Here is a 25800-nt window from a genome sequence, read left to right as displayed (position 1 = left end):
TGTAGAGAGTAATATGAAATTGTGGTAAAACCAAGCCTGTGACCTAGAAAGTGATCAATATAGCCCTTATATGGATAATTACCCGTCAAAATGACAGGAGAACTCCGTGTTACAATGATTTTACAACGAAACGTGCGTACATATTCAAAATGTCAGGAAACTTAGTGAACTCAGTGATGGGAGCTAACTTGTGCATGCTATTAATTTTAGGGTTTTCTGGTGCCTTTAATCTGGACCCTAAAAGTGCTGTGTTGTATGAAGGCACCAGTGGAAGCTATTTCGGGTACTCTGTTGGAATTTTGGAGAATAAAGATGGGATATTGTAAGTACATATAGCAGTACAAATGTACAACGCAATAAGCTCACAATAAACTGGAAGTCTGTAAAATATCATACCAGTGACAGCCCGTGCAATAAAAACCTGCTTTCAGAGGAACAAAATCTACTCTCCAAAACAAGTTAGACTTCGTTCTCAAGTTCAACTCTGAATTTTCCATTGTATTCGCCAATTTGTACAACTTCAATGCATAACAGGTCATATCACAGTCCTCCTTAAAACGCAACAATAGCTACCCAAATTTTTGCATGATATTTTGTTCATTTCAATGCAAAAGCAAACCTTTCTGTTAAACTTGTGCTCAACCATTGCACATTAATAGAAGACCTGAAACTAGCTCGATAGTAGTATATGTATTTTCTGTAAGTTACGTTTTAACAGCATAATTTACATGTTTTATATGTCAACTATATCTATTACACAATGTTTGACATATTACTATAAATCTCCACATTGGTAACTTTCTGGTGATGAATCACGGTAATTATATTTAATTACAGCTTGTCCTGATTTTGTTCAAACTTGAGTTCAGCAAATGTCATTACTATACAAAGCAGTAGTATTTTCTGTACTTTTCTTAATCAAAAGAATCTGATACGGATCCTTAGTTTTTAATAAGACTTAAATTGTAAAAGGATACATATTGTTTGGTGTTCAATGTCACATGAATTCTACGATCGTCTGGCTAATAAGACTTCACAAGAAGAAAAAAAAAACGTGTAAAACAACACGGTGAAAAGAAATTACTACGATTCTAAATACACTCAACCGGGGACTATATAATATACATTTACTGATACTATGCTTTAACATTGTATCATACATGTATGTTTTTTATTTCTAGTATATTTGTTGTCCGAGATACCCAATAGCTTTTATGAGGGGCGGACTTTTCTTCTTTTTTCCGCCCCATTTCTCGTTTCTCCTACCCCTTTCTTTTGTCTCCTACCTTTTTTTACTATTTCTAGTATTGTACAGAAAGTTTATTGAACAAATGTTTTGGTTTTGATTTTTATAGCTCGTCTCCGTTTCTTCCTTTCAGAAATAGTGCTTTTTTTAACCTTTAAGTGGATATCTCATTTTGTCTATATGGTGTATGTTGAGGTATTGAATGTATTAAGCAAAATTATGGTACCGTTTCACATGCACTTGTTTCAATCAATGGCCGGTTATATCAAATATGAGTATTGAACATAATCTTCATGTTTCACTACATTCATATTTGATAGTAGCCGGCCGTTGATAGGAACAAGTGCCTGTGGTATATTTGTTGTTTCAGTTCATTTTTGATCTTACATCAAAGAGGTGTGGTTAATGTCTTATAAAACTAGTTCAACCCAACCGTTGATTACATGCGCCTGTCCACAGTCAAGACAGTCAGTATTACCTTTTAGTTTTATTTTGAAGAATTGCCATCGTTCTGTTATAAACATGGTGAATTTTATCACTTTAGATGTCGGGGCCTTTCATGGCACTTGTTGAAAAACTTTTGGTGATCAAGCTCTGAAATAACTTACCCAATTTTGTATTAAGGCTGGTACATTTGTTACGTTTCATCATATCCTTCTTTTTTTTCTACTTTGGCTGTTAAACTGTCTGTTTGCATTGAATTGCTATACAAGTGCGTTGTTAAGTATTTTGCAAAATTTTGAGATGTCAAAAATACCTATCAATCCATCAGTTGCAGAACATTTTGGTGGAATGTTGTTTTGGTACAGTACATGCACCACGAAGATTTCATAAAATGTTTCTTCTCCAACTCTCTTTATAAATATTTACATTTTGGTCTCCTTTCTGTGTCCTTTTTGCTCCAACCCTCTCCTTTTACCCTATCCACCCTCCAGTTTTCTTCAGGAATGAACACTTCGACCGTGTTGTGTTGTGCTTAATCCAAGTAACGCCTGAAACCCGGGATTAATAAAACAACATAGTTAATCCCAGCCGAAACCAACTAAAACCTTTGTGATGTGAGTTAACCTGTGTGAACTTTCGAACTTTCGACTGCCTACAATAATGGGTTGTAACTGAAAAAAGCTACTTTGGATAACATTTGTTGATGCCATTGCTGGTGAACCAAATTTACCAGTATTCAGACTTGTATAACCCGATGTATAGCGAAACTTGCTGCATAATAAAATTCAATAGTAGGAGTAAAACAGAATTTTAGTTTTCACATATTGATGGCTTTTAGAAGTCATCCAAGTTACATTGATGGTCCAAACTTATATTGTATGAGGTGGGATTCAGATCTGTAAATATTTGAAAAAAAAACTAAAATAAAACAGATACTGTAAAAGCAGAAATTTTCGTTTGGGATTAAATTTTGTTGATAAGAATTTTTTTATGCTGTTAGTAGTAAAGTTACATATTTTTCACACTTCACAGTCAAAGGTAAATGGACATTGTATAGTTCTTATTTGACTAAAAAAACTGTTACCCCACCAACATTAAGGGGGGGAAATCCCACAAAATTAATGATAAATTTAAAATATCCCACATCAAAATATCTTTCTGCAAAAAAACTGAATAATTCATTTTTTTATATTTGCATACCAAATCTCCCACATGAGAGTGAGTCAATAAGGGAAAATCTCTCACATGAACCTTTCTGTAAGTAACAGGTGTGCAAAAAATCAACTTATAAATGTATGGTACACTACAGGAACAGATAAGAACTTTCTTTTTTAATTTCAATAAAATAATAAAAAAAAAAACTAAGAAAATATCTGCTTTCATCATAACAAGTCTTCATCAACAGTAAACTTTCCAAGTTCTCCTGATCTGAAAGATTTTAGAACATATTGTGCAGCACATTGGAAGTCAGGTTTCAATACAATTTCACGTGAGTTAGAGTTTATATCTTTGATCCTTTTGATTAATTTTTGTTTCCTAGCAATATGTGAAAGAAATGACATGACATTTTCAGTAGGTTCCGTCAATTCAAATTTCTCAACGTAACTGAAATTATTATGTCTGTTTAGCCAATATAACATATAGTCGACAATATAATGTTCTCCAACCAAATAATCAGGTAAACAGCCACAAAGAGACAGCCTCATGCCAGTTTCAATGTTAGGGATGCTTGGCGTCAATACTCCAGGTGTGTCTATTAAATTTATGTCAGGATCAAAATGGACTTTGATTGGATTATTTACTCCTCTTGTAACTCCTGCAATTGCACCCGATCTTACAACTTTTTTTTGCCTAGATGTGTGCATTCTTCTTACGGCATTAATGAAAGTTGACTTTCCAGTGTTAGGTACACCAATAACCATTACATTATATTCATCAAGCCCTGTTCTTTGATAACGAGGTCTTTCATTTATAGCTTTCATCACCATTGGAATTAAGTCTCTTTTGATTCCATGAGATTTAAACTGAAAACTGTTTGTAAATAGGATATTTTTAACTCTATATTTTTCTTGCAGCGTGGTCACTGTTTTATTCTTTAATTTACTATCACACAAATCCACTTTATTTAGGAGAAGAATATGAGGTCTTAAGGATATCATGTCAGAAAATCTTGGATTTCTTCCTGAAATTGGAATTCTTGCATCATGGATCTCAATGATACAATCCGTGTCTTTGAAACCTGCCTGCATCCGGTTTATCGCTTTTTGCATGTGTCCTGGAAACCATCGCATAACGTTATTGTCAGGCAGTGAGAAAACTTTCCTGAATGCCTGAGACATAACTGCGACGTTTTCCCCTAAAGAAGTGAAATGTCATTATCCATATCACTCTTTTTGATTAGTTATTGAAATGCAGTTTTGACAAATATGTGTCAAATGGGCGCATCCATTAAGAAGTCCCGGATGTAAGGGGGAATAATTCTATATTTTCAAGAGGGTCTGGAAGAGAGCACCAAAAACGAGAGTTAATCAGGGGTGGTTTGTTACTGTCATACTGAAAAAATCACAATAAAATGCATTCCTAGATATTAAAAAAATGCATTAGTTTTTTTTTCTAATAACTAGAATTATATGAGCGAGTACAAAATTTTCGGGAAATATAATTTACAGTACTTTAAAAAAGTAAATGTCAAGTCTACAGGCCTTAATAAAATTACTTTAATTGTAAGTATTTGTATTAGTAAGCGTATAAGCTACATGTATGTTAATGTATTAGACGGCCTTGATTTATTGTTCTATTTTCTTTAAAAGAAGTGGTCGATTGTACCGAGTGCGACTGCATATCCCTATGAATGCATCTAGGCACAGATCTAAAGCTGTCGTATTTTTACCAACCTTTTTTATGTCATCATTAAACGATAGGCGAAACAAGTTAGCATTATAGCTAGACTCACTGACTGAATGCGAAAGCACATAGCTTTGGATAAATAAATATATTATCAGAACACAAAATGCTAGTTTTAATTTACTTTTCTATCATAGTTCACTCCCTTCACAATGGCTCATGTATTTTGCCTAGTTTTCTAGGTGATATTTACCCGTGACATTTGGTTTGTCTATTTTGGGTGATGTTCAACCATTTCGATGTTATTTATACATGCACCATACATACTTTGTTTTCGCTCCTATGGATGCTCCGTTGTTTTCAAGTTGTGGGACCTCTTTATTAGGGACTGGTTAATATTAATCAGGTGCGGATCCAGACACTTTGAAAAGGAGGAGTGCCAGGCGGGGTTCCTCAGAAAAAGGGGATGCCACTGTTAAAAAAAAAAACAACAAAACAAAACAAGGTCTTACAGTATGTAAGGAACAAAAGTGTGTGTCCTATTGCATTTTGGTACCGTGCCCGTCCCAAACCTCAATAAAGATAATGACCACGCCTTGACAGCGTGGGGAAGCTTCATTGCTATATATAGCTTGACTCACCGAATTTATTCTTGCAATGTGACACATGACAGTACAGGTCATGCTTACTATTCAGTAGCACTTGATGTCATTCCCGGTCCAGTTTTTGTGTGAGTTCATACATTGTTATTTCTTTAGTTTTTTGTGTGATGTATTGATTTCCTTATATGTAATTGTTTTTATTCTCTTCGCTATGTATTTATATTGTCTCTGATTAGGCCATATGTCTCTGCATTCTTTTGAACGCTTCGGTATTCTTTTGCTGAATACCAGAGTCAGACCCTGATAAATGTATAGGAAAAGTGACGACACCCCTCTCCCTAAAAACCCAAACAAACAAACAAAAAAACAAAAACAAAAACAAACATTAAAAAAAACAAAAACAAACAAACAAACAAAAAACTAAGCAAACAAACAAACAAAACAAAACATCGACTGGTGTTATAGGATTATGAAGTTATCATTTCAAGTAATTAGTAATTCTGGGCTATTTTGTTCAGCTTATCAGCTTATAGTTATGTATTTCAGTTCAACTCGCTATAAATCTGATTTGAGTAAAAATTCTTTTGATATTGCAGATGTCACATTCCTTATTCTGTATTGAAAACTTATAAGTATATTGCATTTATTCAGTATTTTGGTTGGTGCACCGACAGATAACAACACAGCAATGTGGAACATAACCAGACCTGGTCAACTGTACAAATGTTTTTATGGTTCCAAACAAGTGTGTCAGCCTATAGTTGTTACAAATTCAGGTATGTTGCAGATGATAGCTGGGTGTATCACAAGAATGTCTCCAAGAAATACCAATATTTTAAAAATACATATCAAATGTATGCCAACATGTTAAAGAGTAATCAAGGGAACCAAGGTTATAGCGGTAATCAAAAGAATGTAATCCAGGGACAAAGACCAGACATGGAAACAGACATACACAACAAAGAACATAAAGTAACTAAAATCACACATACAAAGTAACAAAAGTAAATGAGCAACTCGGACTCCACTAAAAACTGGGAGCATGGACCAGGTGCACCGGTAGGGTAAGCGTCCTCTGCGTTTCTAGAAACACCAGCCGAGTTGCTCATAAAAAGTCAAGTCCAGTTCTAGACTACTTGAGGAAATCTGTTGGAACAGTATCATGTTTACTTGTGATGGTTTATTCAGTGTAAAATATCTATGTAAGATCCCAGGAATTGCTTATGATTTGTATAATTTATATATATACTATTATAAGGATTGAATCATTTACAATATTTATCAAGTCTTTTAACTCACAAACACACAGAATCTACGTTTTTCCTATCTTTATAGTGGAGTTTAAAAAAATGCTAAGAAGTTTGCAGCCCACATTTCCTAAGTAGTTTGGACCCCACCTATCCTAAGTAGTTTGGACCCCATTTATCCTATATAGTTTGGACCCCTTCTATCCTATATTTTCAGGAAATGTAGCTGAAACAGTAACATACCATAAAAAGAGGATTTATTTTCATAACGACATGGGGAATCAATGGCTTGGAATGTCAATGGACATAGAACCGTCATCACATTCACATGTAGTGGTAAGATATGAGATGCCTAAAGTGAATGGAAAATTAAAGATTTGATATAAACGGCGTATTTTACGGTTTGGCTCTTTAAAAGTCTTCGCAGTAGATGGACTCGTGTTCAGTACACGATATGAGATGCCTTTCTAAAATGAATGCAAATTTTACAGTAATATAAAAAAAAATTAAGTAATTGAATCAGCGACTTCGGTTGATGCATTAATTAAAGGTGAAAACATTTTGGTGATCTCTGAAAGTATTCACTATTTTGTATTTAGGTTATACGTTTCACCACTTCCGTTCTTTTTTCTAGTATGTGTTATACTGTAGCAAAATGATATTTGCAGCAATATTGAAGTTGATTGATAAATGTCATTTTCAGCTGATAATTTATTAATAAAGAGATTCGCCGGAACAAAGCATATGAAACTCCATTCCCTTGGACAGAATGTTGACACACCTAAGTATAATGACTAACTGTTCATTATGGACGCAACAACCGGTTTGGACACAATAAAGCACAAAATTTGAAATTCAATGAAAGCTGAAAAAAAGTTTTGCCTTTTTTGTAAATCAAAGACCTTTGACTTCAATCCCTGTAACTATAAACAAACGTAAGAGATGTAAATCTGACAGAAAAATGCTGACAAGGACAATTGTTACAAGGAGTCAAAAAAAAAAAAAAAAAAAACAATCAATATCGAGCCAAAAATAAAAATGACAATTGTACTTGGACGTGACCTCCGTTGTCCCATTTTTCACTCGAAAATCGCAAGAGATACTTAAGTAACTGAAAATTGATTGAAATACGCAGAAAGCTCCAGCTTTTCAGAAGGAATCAAATGAAAACAAATTCAAAATTGGACTAGTTAAAAAAGTCGATTTCTATTTATGACCCTTTTGGCTTCTTATAACTAAAAAACCGAATGAGATACCTGAAATCTGATTGAAAAATGCAGGCAGGGATTATAACAAGGAATCGGGCAAAAAATAAATAAGTTGATTATATTTGGTGGGACCTAATCTCTTACCTCTTTAACTCCAAACGGTTAAAGATAAATCTGCCCAGGAAACAGAATTGCAAAAAGAACATATTTTGATATCTGAATCATCAAAATCAATGTGTTAATCGATGTGTTAATGTCCCTAGGAACGATGTGTTAGGATCCTCCGCCATGTCCCTAGGAACGATGTGTTAGGATCCCCGTCATCTCCTTAGGAACGATGTGTTAGGATCCTCCGCCATGTCTCTAGGAACGATGTGTTAATCCGTCATGTCCCTAGGAACGATGTGTTAGGATCCTCCGCCATGTCCCTAGGAACGATGTGTTAGGATCCCCACCATGTCCCTATGAACGATGTGTTAATCCGTCATCTCCCTAGGAACGATGTGTTAGGATCCCCCGCCATGTCTCTAGGAACGATGTCTTAATCCGTCATGTCCCTAGGAACGATGTGTTAGGATCCCCCGCCATGTCCCTAGAAACGATGTGTTCATCCGCCATGTCCCTAGGAACGATGTGTTAAAATTTCGAGGAGATCGGATAAGGTTTACTCAAGTTATCGTAAATGAACGAAATAAAACGATACCAACGAGGCAGACGACGACATAGTACATGTAATACCAATATTCGACCGAAAAAAAAAAGAATATACGTTCGTATTAAAATCATTGTTAGTCTCACAACACAAAGGGATAAAAATGCGACCGTCATTCAAACTGAATTCTATATGTTAAATTTCTTAATTGTAAAATATCGGCAAAAATAGTAAAGAATTAAAATTCAAGGACAGTTCAGTGATATCGACATCCAAGTACATGACTAAAACATGAACTCAGGGGATTTAGATGATCTTCTTACACGTGTAGACATACATACACATGTAGACATACATACACATGACTTGTAGACATACATGCACATGTAGACATACATACACATGACTTGTAGACATACATACACATGTAGACATACATACACATGACTTGTAGACATACTTACAATTGTAGACATACACATGTAGACATACTTACAATTGTAGACATACATACACATGTAGACATACATACACATGACTTGTAGACATACATACACATGACCTGTAGACATACATGCACATGTAGACATACACACACATGTAGACATACTTACACATGACTTGTAGACCTACTTACACCTGTAGACATACATGCACATGTAGATATACTTACACATGTAGATATACATACACATGTAGACAGCAGAAACAAATAATTACACATAAACAAAACAACGCACAAAAATAAAATTGCCCGTTTATTATAGTTAAACTAAACTAAAAATATAAACACTCGCGACATAAACTCCCGCGAAAACCCTTCCTGTTTAATGCTCAAGGACGGCCATTGCTACCCTGTTTTCGCATAATATTTAAAATTTCTCTACCGCCACTGAAAATATTCTCCTTTGTTTTTTTTATTTTTCATGCATCTGGTTCTTTTTCAGAAAATGTACTATATTTATATACATTTGTATACTGCTCTTTTATTTCGGCTTTTTGCAATGTTACTTCCTTTCTGTAGGTTTGTTCTCCAAGATGGAAAGATTCATTTTTAGAATGGAAAATGAACGGAATGTCCCACATGACCGGGATGTGTTACCTTCTTTCAGCCGACTTAACATCTCCGACAACTACAATCCCTGCTCTCTCAAATCTAAAGAGATTGGTGAACAGAGAGAATTACTATGTTGAGTTTTCTATGGGACAGCTGGGATTCTCAGCTGTGTTTGCTAAGGTATAGTCGAGTTTTCTATGCTCAGCTGTGTTTGTAAAATCTTTTTATAGGACTTTTAGGATTCTCAGTTGTATTTGCTAAGGTATGAAGGTGATTGCTGTCGTTTATGGAGTTCATGTTGCAAAGATTTTTTCAAGCAATTAAAAAGTTTGGTTGATCATAACAAAAATAAGGAAATTACTGCAACGACTCCCTCAATCCAGTCACCGACCCACTTTTCGGAATTTCTGTATCCCACATTATGTGTGCTTTTTACATTGAGATGATTGCTGTCGTTGGTGGAGTTCATGTTGCAAAGATTTTTTCAAGCAATTAAAAAGTTTGGTTGATCATAACAAAAATAAGGAAATCACTGTAACGACTCCCTCAATCCAGTCACCGACCCACTTTTCGGAATTTATGTATCCCACATTATGTGTGCTTTTCACATTGAGATGACTGCTGTCGTTGGTGAAGTTCATGTTGCAGGGATTTTTTCATGCAATTAAAAAGTTTGGTTGATGATAAAAAAAATATGGAAATCACTGTAACGACTCCCTCAATCCAGTCACCGACCCACTTTTCGGAATTTTTGTATCCCCCATTATGTGTCCTTTTCACATTACAAGATTCACACGGTCACTGGAAAATATGGAACATCTTTAATTAAAGTATATTTTGATGTTTTTTACAGAACTAAACATGGGTACAGTTTAAACAGTTAAAGGTTGACATAGGACTAAGGATACCAATGATTTGTTTGTTGTAATGCTTGAAATAGAACCTCAATGACAAAGGCATTAACATAAAGCATATTAGAATGAATAAAAAAATTTAAAAAAAAGTATAAATGTATTTATAGAAAAGAATCCAATAAAACAATAACAATCAATATGTTTTTAACTTACTTTATACTTTTCAGGACAATGGGACTCTGCTGTTAGGTGCTCCTGGTCTTAACGATTGGACTGGTATGTTCTTAATTGTTCTTTTCAAAAATTGCTGAACAAGAGTTTTGCAAAAATAAGTTCTGTTAAAATAGCACGGTTAATTACAATGTCCGTTTCTCGAAAGACAAAACAATGAGAATTGAAACTATAATTAACATACAAAACCCTGTAAGAAACACAGGAAAACCTTAATGAAAATGAGCAACCCGGACTTGTGGATATAGGGACAGGAAGTGGGAATTAATACCCAGTTGCAATCTATATAATTTGAATACAAGTATGTAAGCAGAATGAACTTCAGTAAATAAAAATAAGTACACGGACAAGTAAACCGACAGGCTTAGTGTCCTTTTCTGGAGTAACTTAAAGTTATGTACGTAATAAAAATACAAGCTAGTTAGGAGAGTGGAATATCAAACTATGATACATTCGTATCGCGTAACACTAAAACATACACCAGAAACCGCTGATTGAACGAGGATTGTTAAAAGACAGACATATGATAACAATGCAACAAGCCACTAAGTTTTGTTCCGATGACTTCATAAAACAGAAAACAAGAAAGAGTGATTTAAGTAATGACAGTAAAGATAACTGGCATTGAGAAAAAGATAGAAAATAAGGGTAACTACAAAATTACCGAACACTAATCTGATCCATAATCAAGTCAAGTCCAAGACAAATCTGACAAAATAAATGTTACACCACCGCAGCAGACTTGGTACAAGCAAAAAAAAGACGTCTTTGAGATATATACTGTTTAAAACATTTTATACCCTGTTGAAGGTGGAACGGTAGTGGAGACGATCTCAGGAGAAGAAGACGTACAATATATAGAACCTGCCATTCACAAATACAAGAACGGTTACGCTGGTAAATAAACACTTTAACACATTTATGTACATATTTTGTGAATACATATATCAGTTAAGATTTTTGTTGACATTGATCGAACTTACACTAAACAGGACTGACCAGGTGTTTTATTCTGGTTGCATATTTTGAACTTATATATTCTCAATAAAAATATTTGTCTTCCAAAAAAAAAAAAAAAAATGAAAATTCCGTTTGACATTTCACGTATAATTAAACAAAATATCTAACGAATATGATACTTACATACTTACTCTTTTTATCAGCCATTACTTAATGTATTTTGTATTCAAAGTACATATAAGAATTGTTTGTGGTAAAACTGATGAAGGAGAAGTTGGAGAACACTTACTTTTTTGGCTAATTTTAAAGTTTGAAAGCAACACATGAAGTTTTTCATATCATATTAACCATATACTTACTCACCGTCAAATTTATTTGTTTACAGTCAATTTAAGTCCTTGTTGAAAAAAGGGTGTCACGAATTAAGAATTTTCAAATTAATCTTGTATTATGCCTTTGTGCTGTCTCGATCAGCTATATTTGCACTCAGCTTAGCCTCCAGCCAACAATCAAACAATTACGACAATACAGTAGTTTAGTAACATTAAAGTAACAAAGTACTTTTAAAATGTGAAGGTTATGCTGTAACTACTGGACGATTTATGAACAGCGATAGATACAGTATAGCCATAGGTGCACCACGGGCAGATAATATAGGCAAGGTAAGTTTATATGATAATAGGAGATGGTTGTCAGTCATCCACCAAAAGTCAAGCAACTATTTAACTTCTACAGGTCACCACACGGTCTTCAATCTGTGTAAAAACCCTTACAATGAAGACAGCTTTTCATGCCTTTTTTCTTTCTCAAACAATATTATAAGGTTAGTGCCGATTTTGTCTCTCTCGTACAGTACTGGCAAGGTAAGTTTTGCCTTTGTTTGTCCTTCTCGTACAACATGGCAAGGTAAGTTTATGTTATTTTTCTTTATCAAAAAAAAGAAAAAAGAAAAAGAAAAAAAAACTCATTGATAAAGACTCCATTAGGTACGTTTCATGAATAGCATAGAAATTATTGACAACTTGATCTAAACTGATCAGAGAAACATTAAACAATACACCATTGAAACAGTAATACTCATGATTAGTAGGAAAAGGGACAAAAAGATAGAAAATTAGTATTCATAATAGTTTATTCTCCAAAGAAGGGAGCCAATATGATGATATTTTCTGTTTAATCGACAGTTTATCAATGATTCTTTCTAAAATTCCTACCTTCCGAATTACTTAATCATAGAAATATCCACCGCTTTCATTTGATTGTGATCAAAACTGATCATATTTTGGATGAATAAATGTTGAAAAGCACAAAAAGACATTTGAAAAGACATTTTCCTGTCTAATATTTTATTTCATGAAATGTCCATTGGAATTTTAACGCATGTTATGATGAAGGTTCTTATCTGAACATTTTATTTGCGTTTTAACTCATACTTTTTTGTTAGAACTTGCTTAAAAGTTTCAGTTTGTAATATATATTATGTTATTACTTAAACATTTTAGGTTTTATTGTATTCTACTCAGTCTAAATTGGGTCCCTTACTCACTGTATCAGGAACACAGGTATGTATGTTACACCAGTTATTGATTGCTGTTGCGAGTATTGAACATGTATTGTTTAGATGCCCTCATTCACCAGAATCGTATTGTAAGATATAAATAGTGCTCCAAACTTTCAGTTCACAATTGGATATCAACAATAAAACTCAAACATCACTAGAAGTTTTGTCTTTTTTCGAAAATAATTTTTTAATGAATTTTAGACTTGTAAGCCTAAGTGAACAATATGTCATCATTTGCCAGGAGACTTCAGTTCCATTTTTGATATGTAGGATGTTATGTTGATTACATTTGGCCAGATAATAATTTATTTTGTAATGATTGGCTAGGTAGGCTGATAGTTTGTAATGATTGGCTAGGTAGGCTGATAGTTTGTAATAATTGGCTAGGTAGGCTGATATTTTTATCATTTTTGTGCTAGGTAGGGAGTTATTTTGGTGCTACTGTCGCCTCTGTTTTAACGGAAGAAGAACAACTTGATTACTTGGTTGTTGGAGCACCAATGTATCAGGGATCGAATCCAGAGGAGGGTAGAGTATATGTCTACAAATCGCATGGTCTGGTCAGTACCATTTTATTTCTTATTTTTGGAGATGTTTGTGTTAATATGTTTCACAAGATTTAATGGAAAGTATATGCTTTTTGTTTTATACAAAATCTTATATCGCCAAGAATACAAAATAAAATGTAAACATACCTAAAATACTAAACCGGATGAGGCAAATCAATGTAATCTACAATCACGGTGATCAGAGCACGATTTTTACGAGACATTGACGAAGTCAGAAAGTAAAACAAATATTCCATAGACAAAACCTGCGGACTAAACCACTCAGACCTTTGACCGGTCCTCATCTTTCGAGAAATCTCTAATGAATTGCTTAAAACGAATACCACATGTTTTACTTAAAAAGTACCATCATAATTTAGATGGATACACAATATTGTAGTCTCGTAAATGGTAGCAACTTTAAATTGATTAATTCGATATTAGAATAATATATCCCTTTTCAAAAAGCTTATCTAATATAGAAAATTTGTGTAACGTTGGTAAGCTCTCACACTACCAATTAAAGCAAAAGGTAATGGTAATGTAAAGAGGAAAGCAGGTTTCTTTAGGTTCTGGTAAAGTCAAAATCTAGGACATTAATTGTCAAGATAATTTTAGTCAAGATGTTACTAGTACAATTATTATGTTCCTAAAAAAAAATGCTTAATGCTTCTTTATACAGTATTCTACATACTAGTATATGAGTGTTTCCGTCCTTCACAAAACATGTACTACAGACATATTTTGCTAACAACAGATGTGTAAACATCAAATTTTAAAATAAATGTACAGATTTACCAGATAATTTTTTCTTATTCGGGAATGCAATTGTACTGTTGCCTAAATTTCTGGTGCTGTGCAAGCTAGCAATAATTTATGGCAAATTGCCAGGTTTTAATGAAAATTTTAATTTTTATGTTTTTTGTTTTTTTTTGTTTTTGTTTTTGTTTTTTTTTTTTTTTTGGTGTTTGCATTTACCTTGGTCATGGCATAAAATATCTGAATTCATCTAAATTTTAAGAAATGCCATTTTTAAAGGAAATTCATGGTAGCTTGCACTACATAATACATTTAGGAACAGAACTATATGAATTTCAGACTTGTTTTTGACAGCTGTAGATTTATTCTAGAATATGTTGTTTACATTTTTGTTGTTAATTTTATATAGAAGTTCTAAAATATTTTTTCCTAAGTTGGACTTGTGTGTTCAATACATATAAAAATGCATTTAGCAATGTTTCAGCGCTAAATTTAATGTATTCTTGAAACTATGAATGAAAACATTTCATTAAGGAATGTCCTAGTTATTGACTTCAGCTTAACATTACCGTCTCTTATGAACTTAATTGAAAGTAAATAGTGGAACTGTGTTTTAATTCCTGTATTTCAGAACATAGTGTCAATATTTTTCTTTGTCCTCGATCAGAGGAACAGCCGGCTTTGTTGTGAATTTTGTATTGTATTTTGTATTTTGGAGACAGGTATACTTTTAATATTTACCTTTGAAGACTTATTGCACATTTATAAACATTTGACCATTTTATAATAGTTAGGATTCAAAAGAGTAGCCGAACTACAGGGACTTAACAAGCCATATGGAAGGTTTGGCCTTTCTTTGGCAAACGCTGGTGATCTGAATAAAGATGGCTTTGAAGGTAAATCATTGAAGACACGTATACTGAATATCATGACTGATTGTTTCTTTATCTTGACAGTACAATAAAATCTGGTTGGATAACTCCGAACTTATAAATCAAATATTGATATGATAAAAACAAAGGATGAAAGCTTTTTCTTATCATTTGAAACAAAATGTGTTCTTCGAAAAGAAAACAAAGGAATAAAACATTGGCGTTATTTAATGAGACTGAATATAAAAAGAAAGAAAGTCAATAAAAAATGGTGTCTACCCAGTCTAGACAAACTGATACTGATACTGGTTGTTACGTGTAGTTTGTAACCATCAGATCAAACAATGTTTAACTATTACAGACATCATCGTTGGAGCTCCACACGAGGAAGGAGTTGGAGCTATCTATATATTTAATGGGTATAAACAAGGGATATGGACCAAGTATACGTCAAGGATATTTGGAAGAGATTTACACAACCACATACATGGATTTGGAATATCTTTCTCTAGACCATACGATATTGATAAAAACGGATATCTAGGTATTTCCATGTGATGAATGAATTTTCTAATAACACTTTTATTAACATCTACACAAAAAAAAGACTTTCTATTAACTGCTTACAGCAATGGTAGACCAGACTCTCAACATTGGCTGTTGAATAAATGATCTCATTTGTTTGTTTTAGAACTAAATCCCACGAGTGTCTCGAACAATTTCGCACATGAAATGAAATATAAATATAAACCATCTACTTTTGTACTTAATCTGCTAACACGATGTTTACGTATTCTTTTATACTTGTAATCAGGTTGTTTTTTAATTGTTGTATATTGAATTATGTTCATCACTTTGTTGTCTTTTAACTATATACATTGATTGCTTCATGAGAAGTGTTCCTCAGAAATGTCCGCATTGCTGGTCTTTAAATCCTTAATATTTTATTAAGATTAAATCGTTGGTTGTACAATAATAAATACTTTATATGATGATGTTCCTGCGTGATGGTATGTACAGAATAGGTACAGTATTCGTAATATTTACTTGGAGTGAGCGTGAATTCTCGAATATTGTTATATCAATGAAAGCCTTATTTACCAATAAACCAACATTCGAAATTTCTGTTCCTATAATGGCGGTTGTTTTTACCTTTCTTTAATCTAGATATATCAGTTGGTGCGCATCTATCTGACACCGCTATTGTCCTGTTTTCTACACCTTTAGTGGATATGTCAGCTACTTCACTGAAGATCACAGACCTACTTAAAGTTCCTGGATGTATTGTTGGGGGACGAATATCAACAAACTGTTCTCACAGACTTATGAAGGGAAATGTGGTATTTTGTTTACAATACAAAAGTCAAAATCCCGACTTTCCAAGCAGCATAGGTAAGAAAGAGGTGAATAAAAAGTATCCACCGTCTGCGGTATACGTTCGTACTTATACGTATACATTGACTCATTTCCAGCCTTTAACGATGCAAATTACAAAGAACTAATCTAATGAAATGTACTTTAATTTAGATACACGAGTGATTAATTGTCGAATACATACAGTATTCTACTTGATTCTTCAAAAATGATTAAAAAATTATATGTCTTTGAAGGAAATTTCATCTTTTCGGACGGACTTAAATTCGCTAAACACTACTTCTGCAAATATTGTGCTTAGGCCAAGACAAAAAATGTGTCTGAAAAAAATATGTCTGAAAAAAAAATGTCTGAAACTGTTAAATATTTGTAACAAATAAAGACACGATGATAGCAAAGTAATTAGGCCCAATATCCACGGTCAAAAGCCAAGATAGGTTTTATACTTACTATCTCAACAATAATAATAAAAAATAACCTAATGAACTCAAAAGCTATGTATATACGCATGACTAATGGTTTAGTATCAGAATGTGGAAATAATTTATTGCAGTCGTCAAATATCACCTGAAATTTGACTCGAACAGAAATTTGTCCCGAGTTTACCTGTACAATAAAGGCAAACCCTTGACAACAACACAATTAATAACAGGCAAGCGAAAACTTCAAATGAACAAGTCGGCATGCGGGACTGAAACTGTCTTTATACAGGTAAGTTTAACTTGGCAGTAATTACTTACTTTTTAGCTCACATGGCCGAAAGCCATGTGAGCTATTGCCATCACTTGGCGTCCGTCGTCGTCGTTAACAATTTTTCAGAACTCTTTTCTAACACCACTTCACCAATTGGAACCAAACTTGGTATGAATGTTCCTTGGGGTATCGTGCAAAGTCATGATGTGGGGATTTTTTATCCGTCGAAAAACATGGCCGCCGTTACTAAAATAGAACATAGGGGTCAGACAGTAGTTTTTCGCATATATCTCCAAAACCATTAGGTTTAGCCAAATTCTGACATAGGATAAAAGTGTTCAGCGTGATGAAATTTATCTGTGGTCAAATTTTTATTTTAATATGTTAAGCTATGTTGGAGTTATGGCCCTTTTTCGACGTTTTTTTTGCTATTTTAAATGTTATTTCATTCAAAATTCTTCCCTGACACCACCTGACCAAACTTAGTATGAATGTTCCTTGGGATATCGTACATTGAACCAATGTGGGGATTTTCGATCCATCGAAAAACATGGCCGCCGTTACTAAAAATAGAACTTAGGGGGTCAGACAGTAGTTTTTCGCATATATCTCACAAAACTGTTAGGTTTAGCAAAATTATATCTATAGCTGAAATGACCCTTATTATAAGGCCTTTAAAAGTTGTCAGGGACCAAAGTTGTCAGATGACTTGTGTAATAGTTATTGCCCTTGAAAGATGAAAAATGACAGTCATTTTTACAGTTTTCAGCCAATATCTTTAAAACTATAAAAGAAAGAAACTTTCTATCAATGAAATGATCCTTATAACAGTCCTACCAAAGTCTTCTTGAGTCCTAATTGTTGGACAAATCCTTGTTAAATTGATTGCCCTTGAAAGACAAACTTTAACCAGGTGAGCGATTCAGGCTCCTGGGAGCCTCTTGTTAACTTGCTGTTTTAATTGTACTAGAAGTGACTGGTCCTCCATAAAAATGTAAAAGAATCTATATTTTACTCGGATAAAAGTGACTTATTCTTCTGTCTATCCATTATATATCTATGCACATGACTTTTTATTTTATTTTACTTGATTTTAAGATATTCTGTAAAACGGAATATATTAAGCAGACCAATTAAAGATTGATTGAATGTTGGGGTTTAACGTCCAAGCAGCAATATTTCAGCTATATTCAGGCGATGAACATGAAAATGATGATAAAATGAACATGAAATGATGGGACACAATGACTATAGGGTCGACAAATATTGATTGCCACAAGAAAAAAAGGGAGGGATGGGTAGGGTCGGGCAATTTAGCCTCCTGTATCGGAGCGCAAAGGTTCCTACTCCTATCAAATACCACAGCAGGGTTCTTTACCGTGCGAGGAACGTGGCATCTTTCCCAACACGGTGCACCACTATGGTTTGTGGTCAGGTTTTCCGTATTATAGCCTGACAACCCCAGCATGTAACACGCCAGGGGTACCCCATTCCACTCCCTGGGGCACAAATCCCAGTTGCTCTGTGGGCAGAGTGCTTAGCCCCCGGCTGATGGATCTTTGAAAAGATGAGAAAGAAAGGGTTTCACATTAAGTGAGTAGAATTCTTGCAATTAAACGTAGGATATCGTCAACAATATACATACATATTGAATTTTAAGAAGGAAAAAGTGATCTATAGTTTAAGACAATTTTATTGTTATGCCTTGGCTGTAAATATAGATTCTCCTTCAGTTATTTTCATTGAAAATGGTCTATCTTGCCCAGACGAGAAACACTCAATTTAGTGACTTACAATTGATTGACATGACGTAAGTTTCAAACATTATGTGCATATCGATAAAACATTTATCTAATTAATTCAGCAGGGCTGTCTGTTCTTTTATCACAAGTATAAGCTATTTAAGTGAAATTCGTAGGTAACGTCAATACAAGGTAATTATACATTATGACGTAACAATATGATACAATGACAAAAAATATGCGCAACATCTTGAATATTTCCAAAATCTAAGATATGACAAACGTTAGTGAATTGAATTATAATATCCACATTTTTTAGTACACAGATGACTATTCTGAAGAAGTTATGGTAAATCTTGATTACAATATTAGAGGACGTAAAGTAATGCTACAGACATTTAATGGTATAGAACGTCAGCCTGAGATTCCTAACACACGTCAAGCAAAGGTATTTGGAAGAAAGTTGTTAATATAACGTAATTCTTGTCTTCATTTTGGTAATAAAAATATGTATCAACATGTATCTATATAACTTACGGGTAGGTAGAATTGTGTATATGTATTTACTTATCGTAATGATAATCTTGTAAAACAGTTATGCTTTTTCGCAAAAAAAAAGTTACTATCATCAAAACGAATGTAATAAAACTATTACTTCCATCACATACAAAAATACCAATCATATATGTTGAAATGCTGTACACGTGTTTCAATGAGTAACCTCCCGTCAGCAAAATTAGAATCAAATATATAGGAAGATCTATATCCAAACATTAATTGTTTATAACCGAAAATGTCGAAGAAGAAAGCAAAATCTCAACCATTTGCAATACAAGAAATGAAGCCTCTAGCTCAGTGTTTTAGGTATTTAAAAGTTGTATTACTACAAAATTAGATAAATACAATAGAAAATACACCTTTAAAAAAACGTGTGGATAGACCTGTGTAAAGCTGCGATGGGATTCTGGGTGTCTAAATTTGTAGCAGAAAACAGTTAAAAAGATATTTGGAGAAAACCTACCCGAAGAAAATAAATTAAAAAGGGTGTTCGACATGTAAATATGACGATATAACAATGGTACAAACTAAAGCAAAAAAATGAACAGTTGCCAACAGGAATACAGCTATGGCCTATCAAGTTTTGTTATCATTACAGATTTCAGTAGTGCCTGAATGTATGAAGGAAAGCTGTCTGTCAAACATTGATTTGAATGCGAATGCATACATACAGCCTGGCAATAAGGACACATTCATAACAGGGGAGTCAGAAAAAATTCTAGTGATAGTTAATATTGAGAATGTGACTGAGATTAAAACTACACGCGACCTAACAATTAGAATGAGCAATTCAGACCCTGTCTCGTTCATTAAATGTGTGAATAGTTTTAACTTTGAAACGTTGTCATGTTACGTCACAAGTGACAATGGTAACAAAATTAGGTGTAGTGTAGATATCGCGTCATTGACAGAACAGCTGAACAACTTTTCAGCAATATTTGAGTTTTATCTTTTGGACGATTCTCCATCGGTGGAATTTGATGTTGGCGTGTTTAATGGTAAACGGGTTTCCAATAATGTAACAATAACAGTGCCTGTGGTTTCTGTCTCCAACATTTCTGTTATCGGGTAAGCATCCGCCCTACAAAAATACTTCTAAGAAAACATCTTTCATACTATACATATTAGCATTATTATGTTAAGTTACTGTGTGCTTTTTACATGATTTTATTGAATAGAGTCATTAAATTCTAGTAATTGCAAAAATAATAATAATAATAATAATAATAATAATAATACATTTGAATCATTTAAACAAGACTTCTCAAGACTCAAATTCAGCAAATATTCAGAACAGTTAAAACTTTACATTCGCATCATATGTTCTAATCTAACGAAAAACATTGGGTAGTATTTTAAGAGAGTTAGCATGAGTTTTTTCGTATTTAAATTCTCTTGCTTGTCTTATCTTGTCGTATTCTAGAAAACCAACACCAGGAGAGATATTCTTCAGACTTGATAAAACAAACGATACTGAAAGTCTACAACGTAAATTAGCATACCATTATATTATATATAACTCTGGGCCATCAACACTAAAGACTAGCAGTATATTAATAAGCTATCCAGAAATACCAAATATAATTGATATGAACGGCTTGCATGTAAGTATAGATAACACCCCCCCCCCAAAAAAAAAAAACAAAAACAAAAAAAAACAACAACAAAAACAAAAACAAAAACAAAACAAAACAAAATCAAACAAAAACAAAGAAAGAAAAACAAACAAACAAAACAAAAACAAAAAACAGAAATTAAAAAAACGTAACCACAGTTATAAGTCCATGTAGATGAGAAGAATGTCCAAAATCGTTTAATGCAAAATGAAATTTACATTCTTTTCAATAGAACAATAATGTTTATCATTAATTCGGCACCCTCGGATCAAATTTAACTTATTATAATAATTGATTATTAGGTCATTCAGGCACAATTATCAGTGGTAAAAAATATTTTTTTCGGTCTTGTTTTTTACAACTTTGACAAAAAAGGATTGTTTTTGAAAACTTGGATGGTGCATGGTTTTGCTGAAAATTGAGTTAACCATCTAGCAAGTGCATTGGTCAAGAATGGTGAATACACATATTCAGTTGCAATAAAACCACTTGTACTCAAATGCCAGTGTTGATTTTGTCTGTTAAAATGTAACAAAAAATTCTTTAATTAATGATAACCTGTATAAAAAGTTGAGAATGGAGTTGGCTTAACGAATGATACAGTACAATTAAGTGTACATCGACCATTTTAAATGCATTTCAGAGGCTGTTTGAGTTATCTGAGTTAAAATCTTTAACGAACTTAAAGCTTAAAAGCAAATTATCATTTATTGTCTCAACATATATTTTTTGATGAAATACACCAGGATTGTCTCCCTTTTACTACAAAAATAACTTGATGTTGTGCGATAAATGATTGCATTGGAATATTAAAGTTATATACAAAATGTAAGCATGTAATGTAGACAGTGTTTGAGCATGTTCCTAATGTTTTGTAGATTGAGTCAACTTCTGAGGGTTTTTCCAAGTATTTATGCACTTTGAAGAAGAGAGGAGAAATAGACAACACTCTTATAAAACGAATTAGGGGGAAACAAATGCTGCAACTTGTAAGTCGTAATTTTATTTTAGGAATTGTGTGTGTAGTAGTTATCAAATGTGAAACCTTCACTTAGGACACATACATAATATAATAATTTAAATAATATATCTTTATTTTGATGGAAAAGAAGTATTTGATTCCAAATATAATATTTCGATAAAAACAAAGGGCCAATTAAGGATTTGTTCATGATGGAAGACGATATATTTTGTATTGAAACAAAAACCTCTATATCATCTAGTATTGTTATACAATAAACTTGTATGTTGTTTTGCATAATTTTATACAGGTTTGTACTGGTGGTCACCCTTACTGTACAATAATAATGTGTAAACTGAATAATATTCAAGTCCGTACATCAGTTACAGTGTCAATCAACATGCTGATGGCAATCAAGGAAAAAAGATTGCAGGTAATGAAAATGTAGTTTTTATCTTTAGATATAATAAGTAGAAGCCACTGTGTTTACGATTGACCGAACTATACGATAAACGCAATGACTTTTCATTTCGTGTAGTCGTCTTTCTTTTCTTCTGTGACAACATCCCTTCAGCACCTGCGTATGGAGTTTTCATATCACAACTCTTATGTTATGCCAGAGCTTGACTTTTTGTATGGCACTAGACTCATAATTTAGCTTCATGGACGGGGTTATGTGGTACACAAGATTGAAGTCATCACTACAAAAATTATATGGTCGTCATCATAAACTCATGGAGCGTTACGGTGTATCCATATGCATCTTGAGAACCGATTTGCTTAACGTATCACAATTTCACTTTCCTCTTTCTCCTACCCCGGACTTGACTTTTTATAAGCATCTCGGCGGGTGTTTTTAGAAAAGCAGGAAACGCTTACACTACCGGTACACTTGGTCCATGCACCCAGTTTTTAGTGGAGTCCGAATTGCTCATTTACTTTGTTGCTTTGTACGTGTTTTTTTTTTTTTTTTGTGTGTTTGTTTTTTATGTTTTTATGTTCTTTGTTATGTTTGTCTGTTTTCCATGTCTGGTCTTGGTCCCTGGATTACATTCTTTTGATTTCTGCTAGAATATTGGTTCCCTTGATTGCTCTTGTACATGTCAAAACACTTTGTAACATTTGTAGTTGTAATAAATAAAATCACTTTTGTCAAAGTTTAAACATATCAATATGATCTCATGAGCTAAAATTACATGTAACCTAAACGAAGTTGACTTTCTTTTTTCCTGATTTTTTTCCAATGACATTATGAACTGAATATCCAAACATATTTAATTCAACGATAACTTTTCATTCCTGATGGTGGTCTTTAGAGGCTTTCCGAAGTTAGACTTGGATCAACCGGGATATTCAGAAATACATCGGAAGATGAAAATTGGGATCAGATCGTTTTATTCTCTAGTTCAACTGATAGGACTGAGGTAAACGTTATGTTGTAGCATCTATTCTTTTATGGTTATGAACAGATACAACACCAATATCCTATATCATTCACAAGGAGAATCTTTGTGTAATATTTTGACTACTGTCTAGATTTTATGTGTCCGGTAATTTTTTTGTTATTACCCTTCATTAAACGCATGTAATAAGAAATTTGAAAAAATTGAAAAAAAAACTTTTATTAAAAAACGGCTTTCATAATTAGATTGCTTTGTTGTACAATTACACGTTGTCACTTTTAGTATAACATTCATCGTTTCAAATAGAACAGAAAATAAAAAAGACATATAAACATGCTCACTGAAACAATACTTTCGTATGTTATAGATTTGAAAACGCATATTTGTTATTGAACATTTGCAAGTACATCTAATTGATTGTACAATATGTAATGCATTTTTTAGATCATTATAGATGTATACAACGTAGATTTGAAGTCCAACATTAAAGACCTGAGACTTTGGATAATGATAGTCAGTGGTGCTGCAGGTATAGCTGTCTTCCTTATGATCAGCTTAGTAATGCTGAAGGTATTATACTTGTTATATTACTTTTTACATAAGTTAGATAGGTAAGTTGTTCTTGTCATTTATTAAAAGATTTTTTCCCCGTATGTTCTGTGCCCGGTTCATAAAAATCTTAATTTGAGATTTTTCCTAAATCCTTCCTGAGCAACTCGGCTGGTGTTTCTAGAAAAGCAGAGGACGCTTACCCTACCCTACCCGCACCTTGTCCATGCTCCCAGTTTTTAGTGGAGTTCGAGTTGCTCATTTACTTTTGTAACTTTGTATGTATGATTTTGGTTGCTTTATGTTCTTTGTTGTGTATGTCGGTTTTCCATGTCTGGTCTTTGTCCCTGGATTACATTCTATTGATTACTGCTATAACCTTGGTTCCCTTGATTACTCTTCCACGACTCAAGTTTCGACCAATCAGATCACTTGAAAGATTTGAGGAAATTCTCAACTTGAGATTATTTTTATTATTTTTTTATGAAACCCAGGCCAGATGTCTCGTTTATATGTGACGTCAATATTTCAGTTTTGAAATTTACGTTTTTGAAAGTGTTATGACAAGTGATTTTATGTAAAAAGTTAAAATTTTCAAAGTTTCAAAACATGATTTGGAGTTAGATCAAACGGAAACTCGGTTACACAAAATTGAATTTCAAGAATAAAGGTAGAAATAAAATGTACAAATTAACAGTACACAGAAACAAAACGGAAACTTATTTTCTAGTGTTGATGTATTTGTAATATTTATTTCAGGTTGGATTTTTCCGAAGATTAGACAATGAAGATTTACAGTTACAGAAGGCTAATTGGAAATTGCGCATGTCAGAGGCACGACGTCATCATAATGGCACCGCTAATGGAACTGGCCATTCTATACACCACTCACTGACACATAATGCAAACAACCCTTGTTTCTCTGCTGATATTGACATTGACGAAACTCATGTGTTGATTCCATACTCGAATGGGTCACTGACTAACTCAATGGAGGAGATTTCCAGTCTGTCATCTGATATTTCTGACGAATCAGGCTATCTGGAGCCTATAAGAACCAGAAAACAGAGAGTTTTTGTTAAATAAACTTCTTAAGGTGGTTTAGATTTTGCGGAAGAAAATCAGTCTTCCGAAAATTAAGAGTTTTTAATTGGCGTATTTCATCATGAAGTATGCATAAGGGGGGAAAGATAAAGAATGAATTTTGTGGGAAAACAACCAACTTAAATAAAATAATCATTGCTTTATACATCATAATTTACAAAAAAAGGTTTTTTAAAATAAATTTAATAAATACTAAATCGAATTCTGCATTAGTCTGATCTCAAGATTATTATATCATATAATATCTATCATTTTTATTGTAACATTGACCTTGACCTATTTTACATGTATTACTTCCCAAAAAAATCCATTTGAAATACTAACAGTGTTAGGCATGTGTTTTGTTCTTTCTACAAGCGCACCAGCTACAGCATTTGCAAGATTATCTACTTTGTATTGTTATATCACTATTTTATTGCTGTATTTTCACCAAAATTGTAATCAATAAGTTCCCTTTAAAGTTTTGATTCGGATGACGATGTATGCAGACCTAGGTTGAATATGCTGAATACTAACCGCAGAATAGAAACCACCGTTTTTATATTTTATATACCACCCAGTATTGTGTTCATACAATTAATTGTTTTCTATCTCAATAAGTGCAATATTTCATGATGTACCGAAAACCATTTTTTTTTTTTTTTTTGCATGGCATTATTTATTGAGCGGTATTCCTATATATTTTTTTCATTGTAAATAAATGCTTGAATTGAAA

At 33.2% G+C, this 25800-nt stretch overlaps 2 protein-coding genes across 2 annotated transcripts; one reads left to right on the top strand and one right to left on the bottom strand.

Annotated features, from left to right (window-relative positions):
- On the top strand, positions 1–25800 carry LOC148603934 (integrin alpha-4-like). Its single transcript, XM_088551750.1, has 21 exons — positions 1–322; positions 5788–5912; positions 6601–6719; positions 9268–9480; positions 10382–10430; positions 11196–11282; positions 11922–12007; positions 12848–12907; positions 13326–13466; positions 15004–15109; positions 15447–15629; positions 16253–16477; positions 17013–17170; positions 19214–19342; positions 20051–20520; positions 20876–21056; positions 21947–22057; positions 22340–22462; positions 23346–23453; positions 23877–24002; positions 24741–25800. The coding sequence occupies exons 1-21, from the start codon at positions 150–152 to the stop codon at positions 25065–25067; spliced, it is 3300 nt and encodes a 1099-aa protein (XP_088407876.1). The 5' UTR covers positions 1–149; the 3' UTR covers positions 25068–25800.
- On the bottom strand, positions 3007–4147 carry LOC148603935 (mitochondrial GTPase 1-like). Its single transcript, XM_088551751.1, has one exon. The coding sequence runs from the start codon at positions 4027–4029 to the stop codon at positions 3073–3075; it is 957 nt and encodes a 318-aa protein (XP_088407877.1). The 5' UTR covers positions 4030–4147; the 3' UTR covers positions 3007–3072.

The sequence above is a fragment of the Perna viridis genome, chromosome 11 (assembly GCF_037379345.1).
Source record: "Perna viridis isolate PV_CMFRI_1.1 ecotype Kerala chromosome 11, ASM3737934v1, whole genome shotgun sequence".
NCBI classification, from domain to species: domain Eukaryota; kingdom Metazoa; phylum Mollusca; class Bivalvia; order Mytilida; family Mytilidae; genus Perna; species Perna viridis.
This window is presented reverse-complemented; position numbering and strand designations above follow the sequence as displayed.

Bases quoted from the DNA above. Each gene is read 5' to 3' on its own strand.
- LOC148603934 (XM_088551750.1), top strand. From the start codon at position 150: ATGTCAGGAAACTTAGTGAACTCAGTGATGGGAGCTAACTTGTGCATG. The intron at 10,431-11,195 runs GTATGTTCTTAA...ACCCTGTTGAAG, and splicing joins TGGTCTTAACGATTGGACTG to GTGGAACGGTAGTGGAGACG. The intron at 22,058-22,339 runs GTAAGTCGTAAT...AATTTTATACAG, and splicing joins GGAAACAAATGCTGCAACTT to GTTTGTACTGGTGGTCACCC.
- LOC148603935 (XM_088551751.1), bottom strand. From the start codon at position 4,029: ATGTCTCAGGCATTCAGGAAAGTTTTCTCACTGCCTGACAATAACGTT.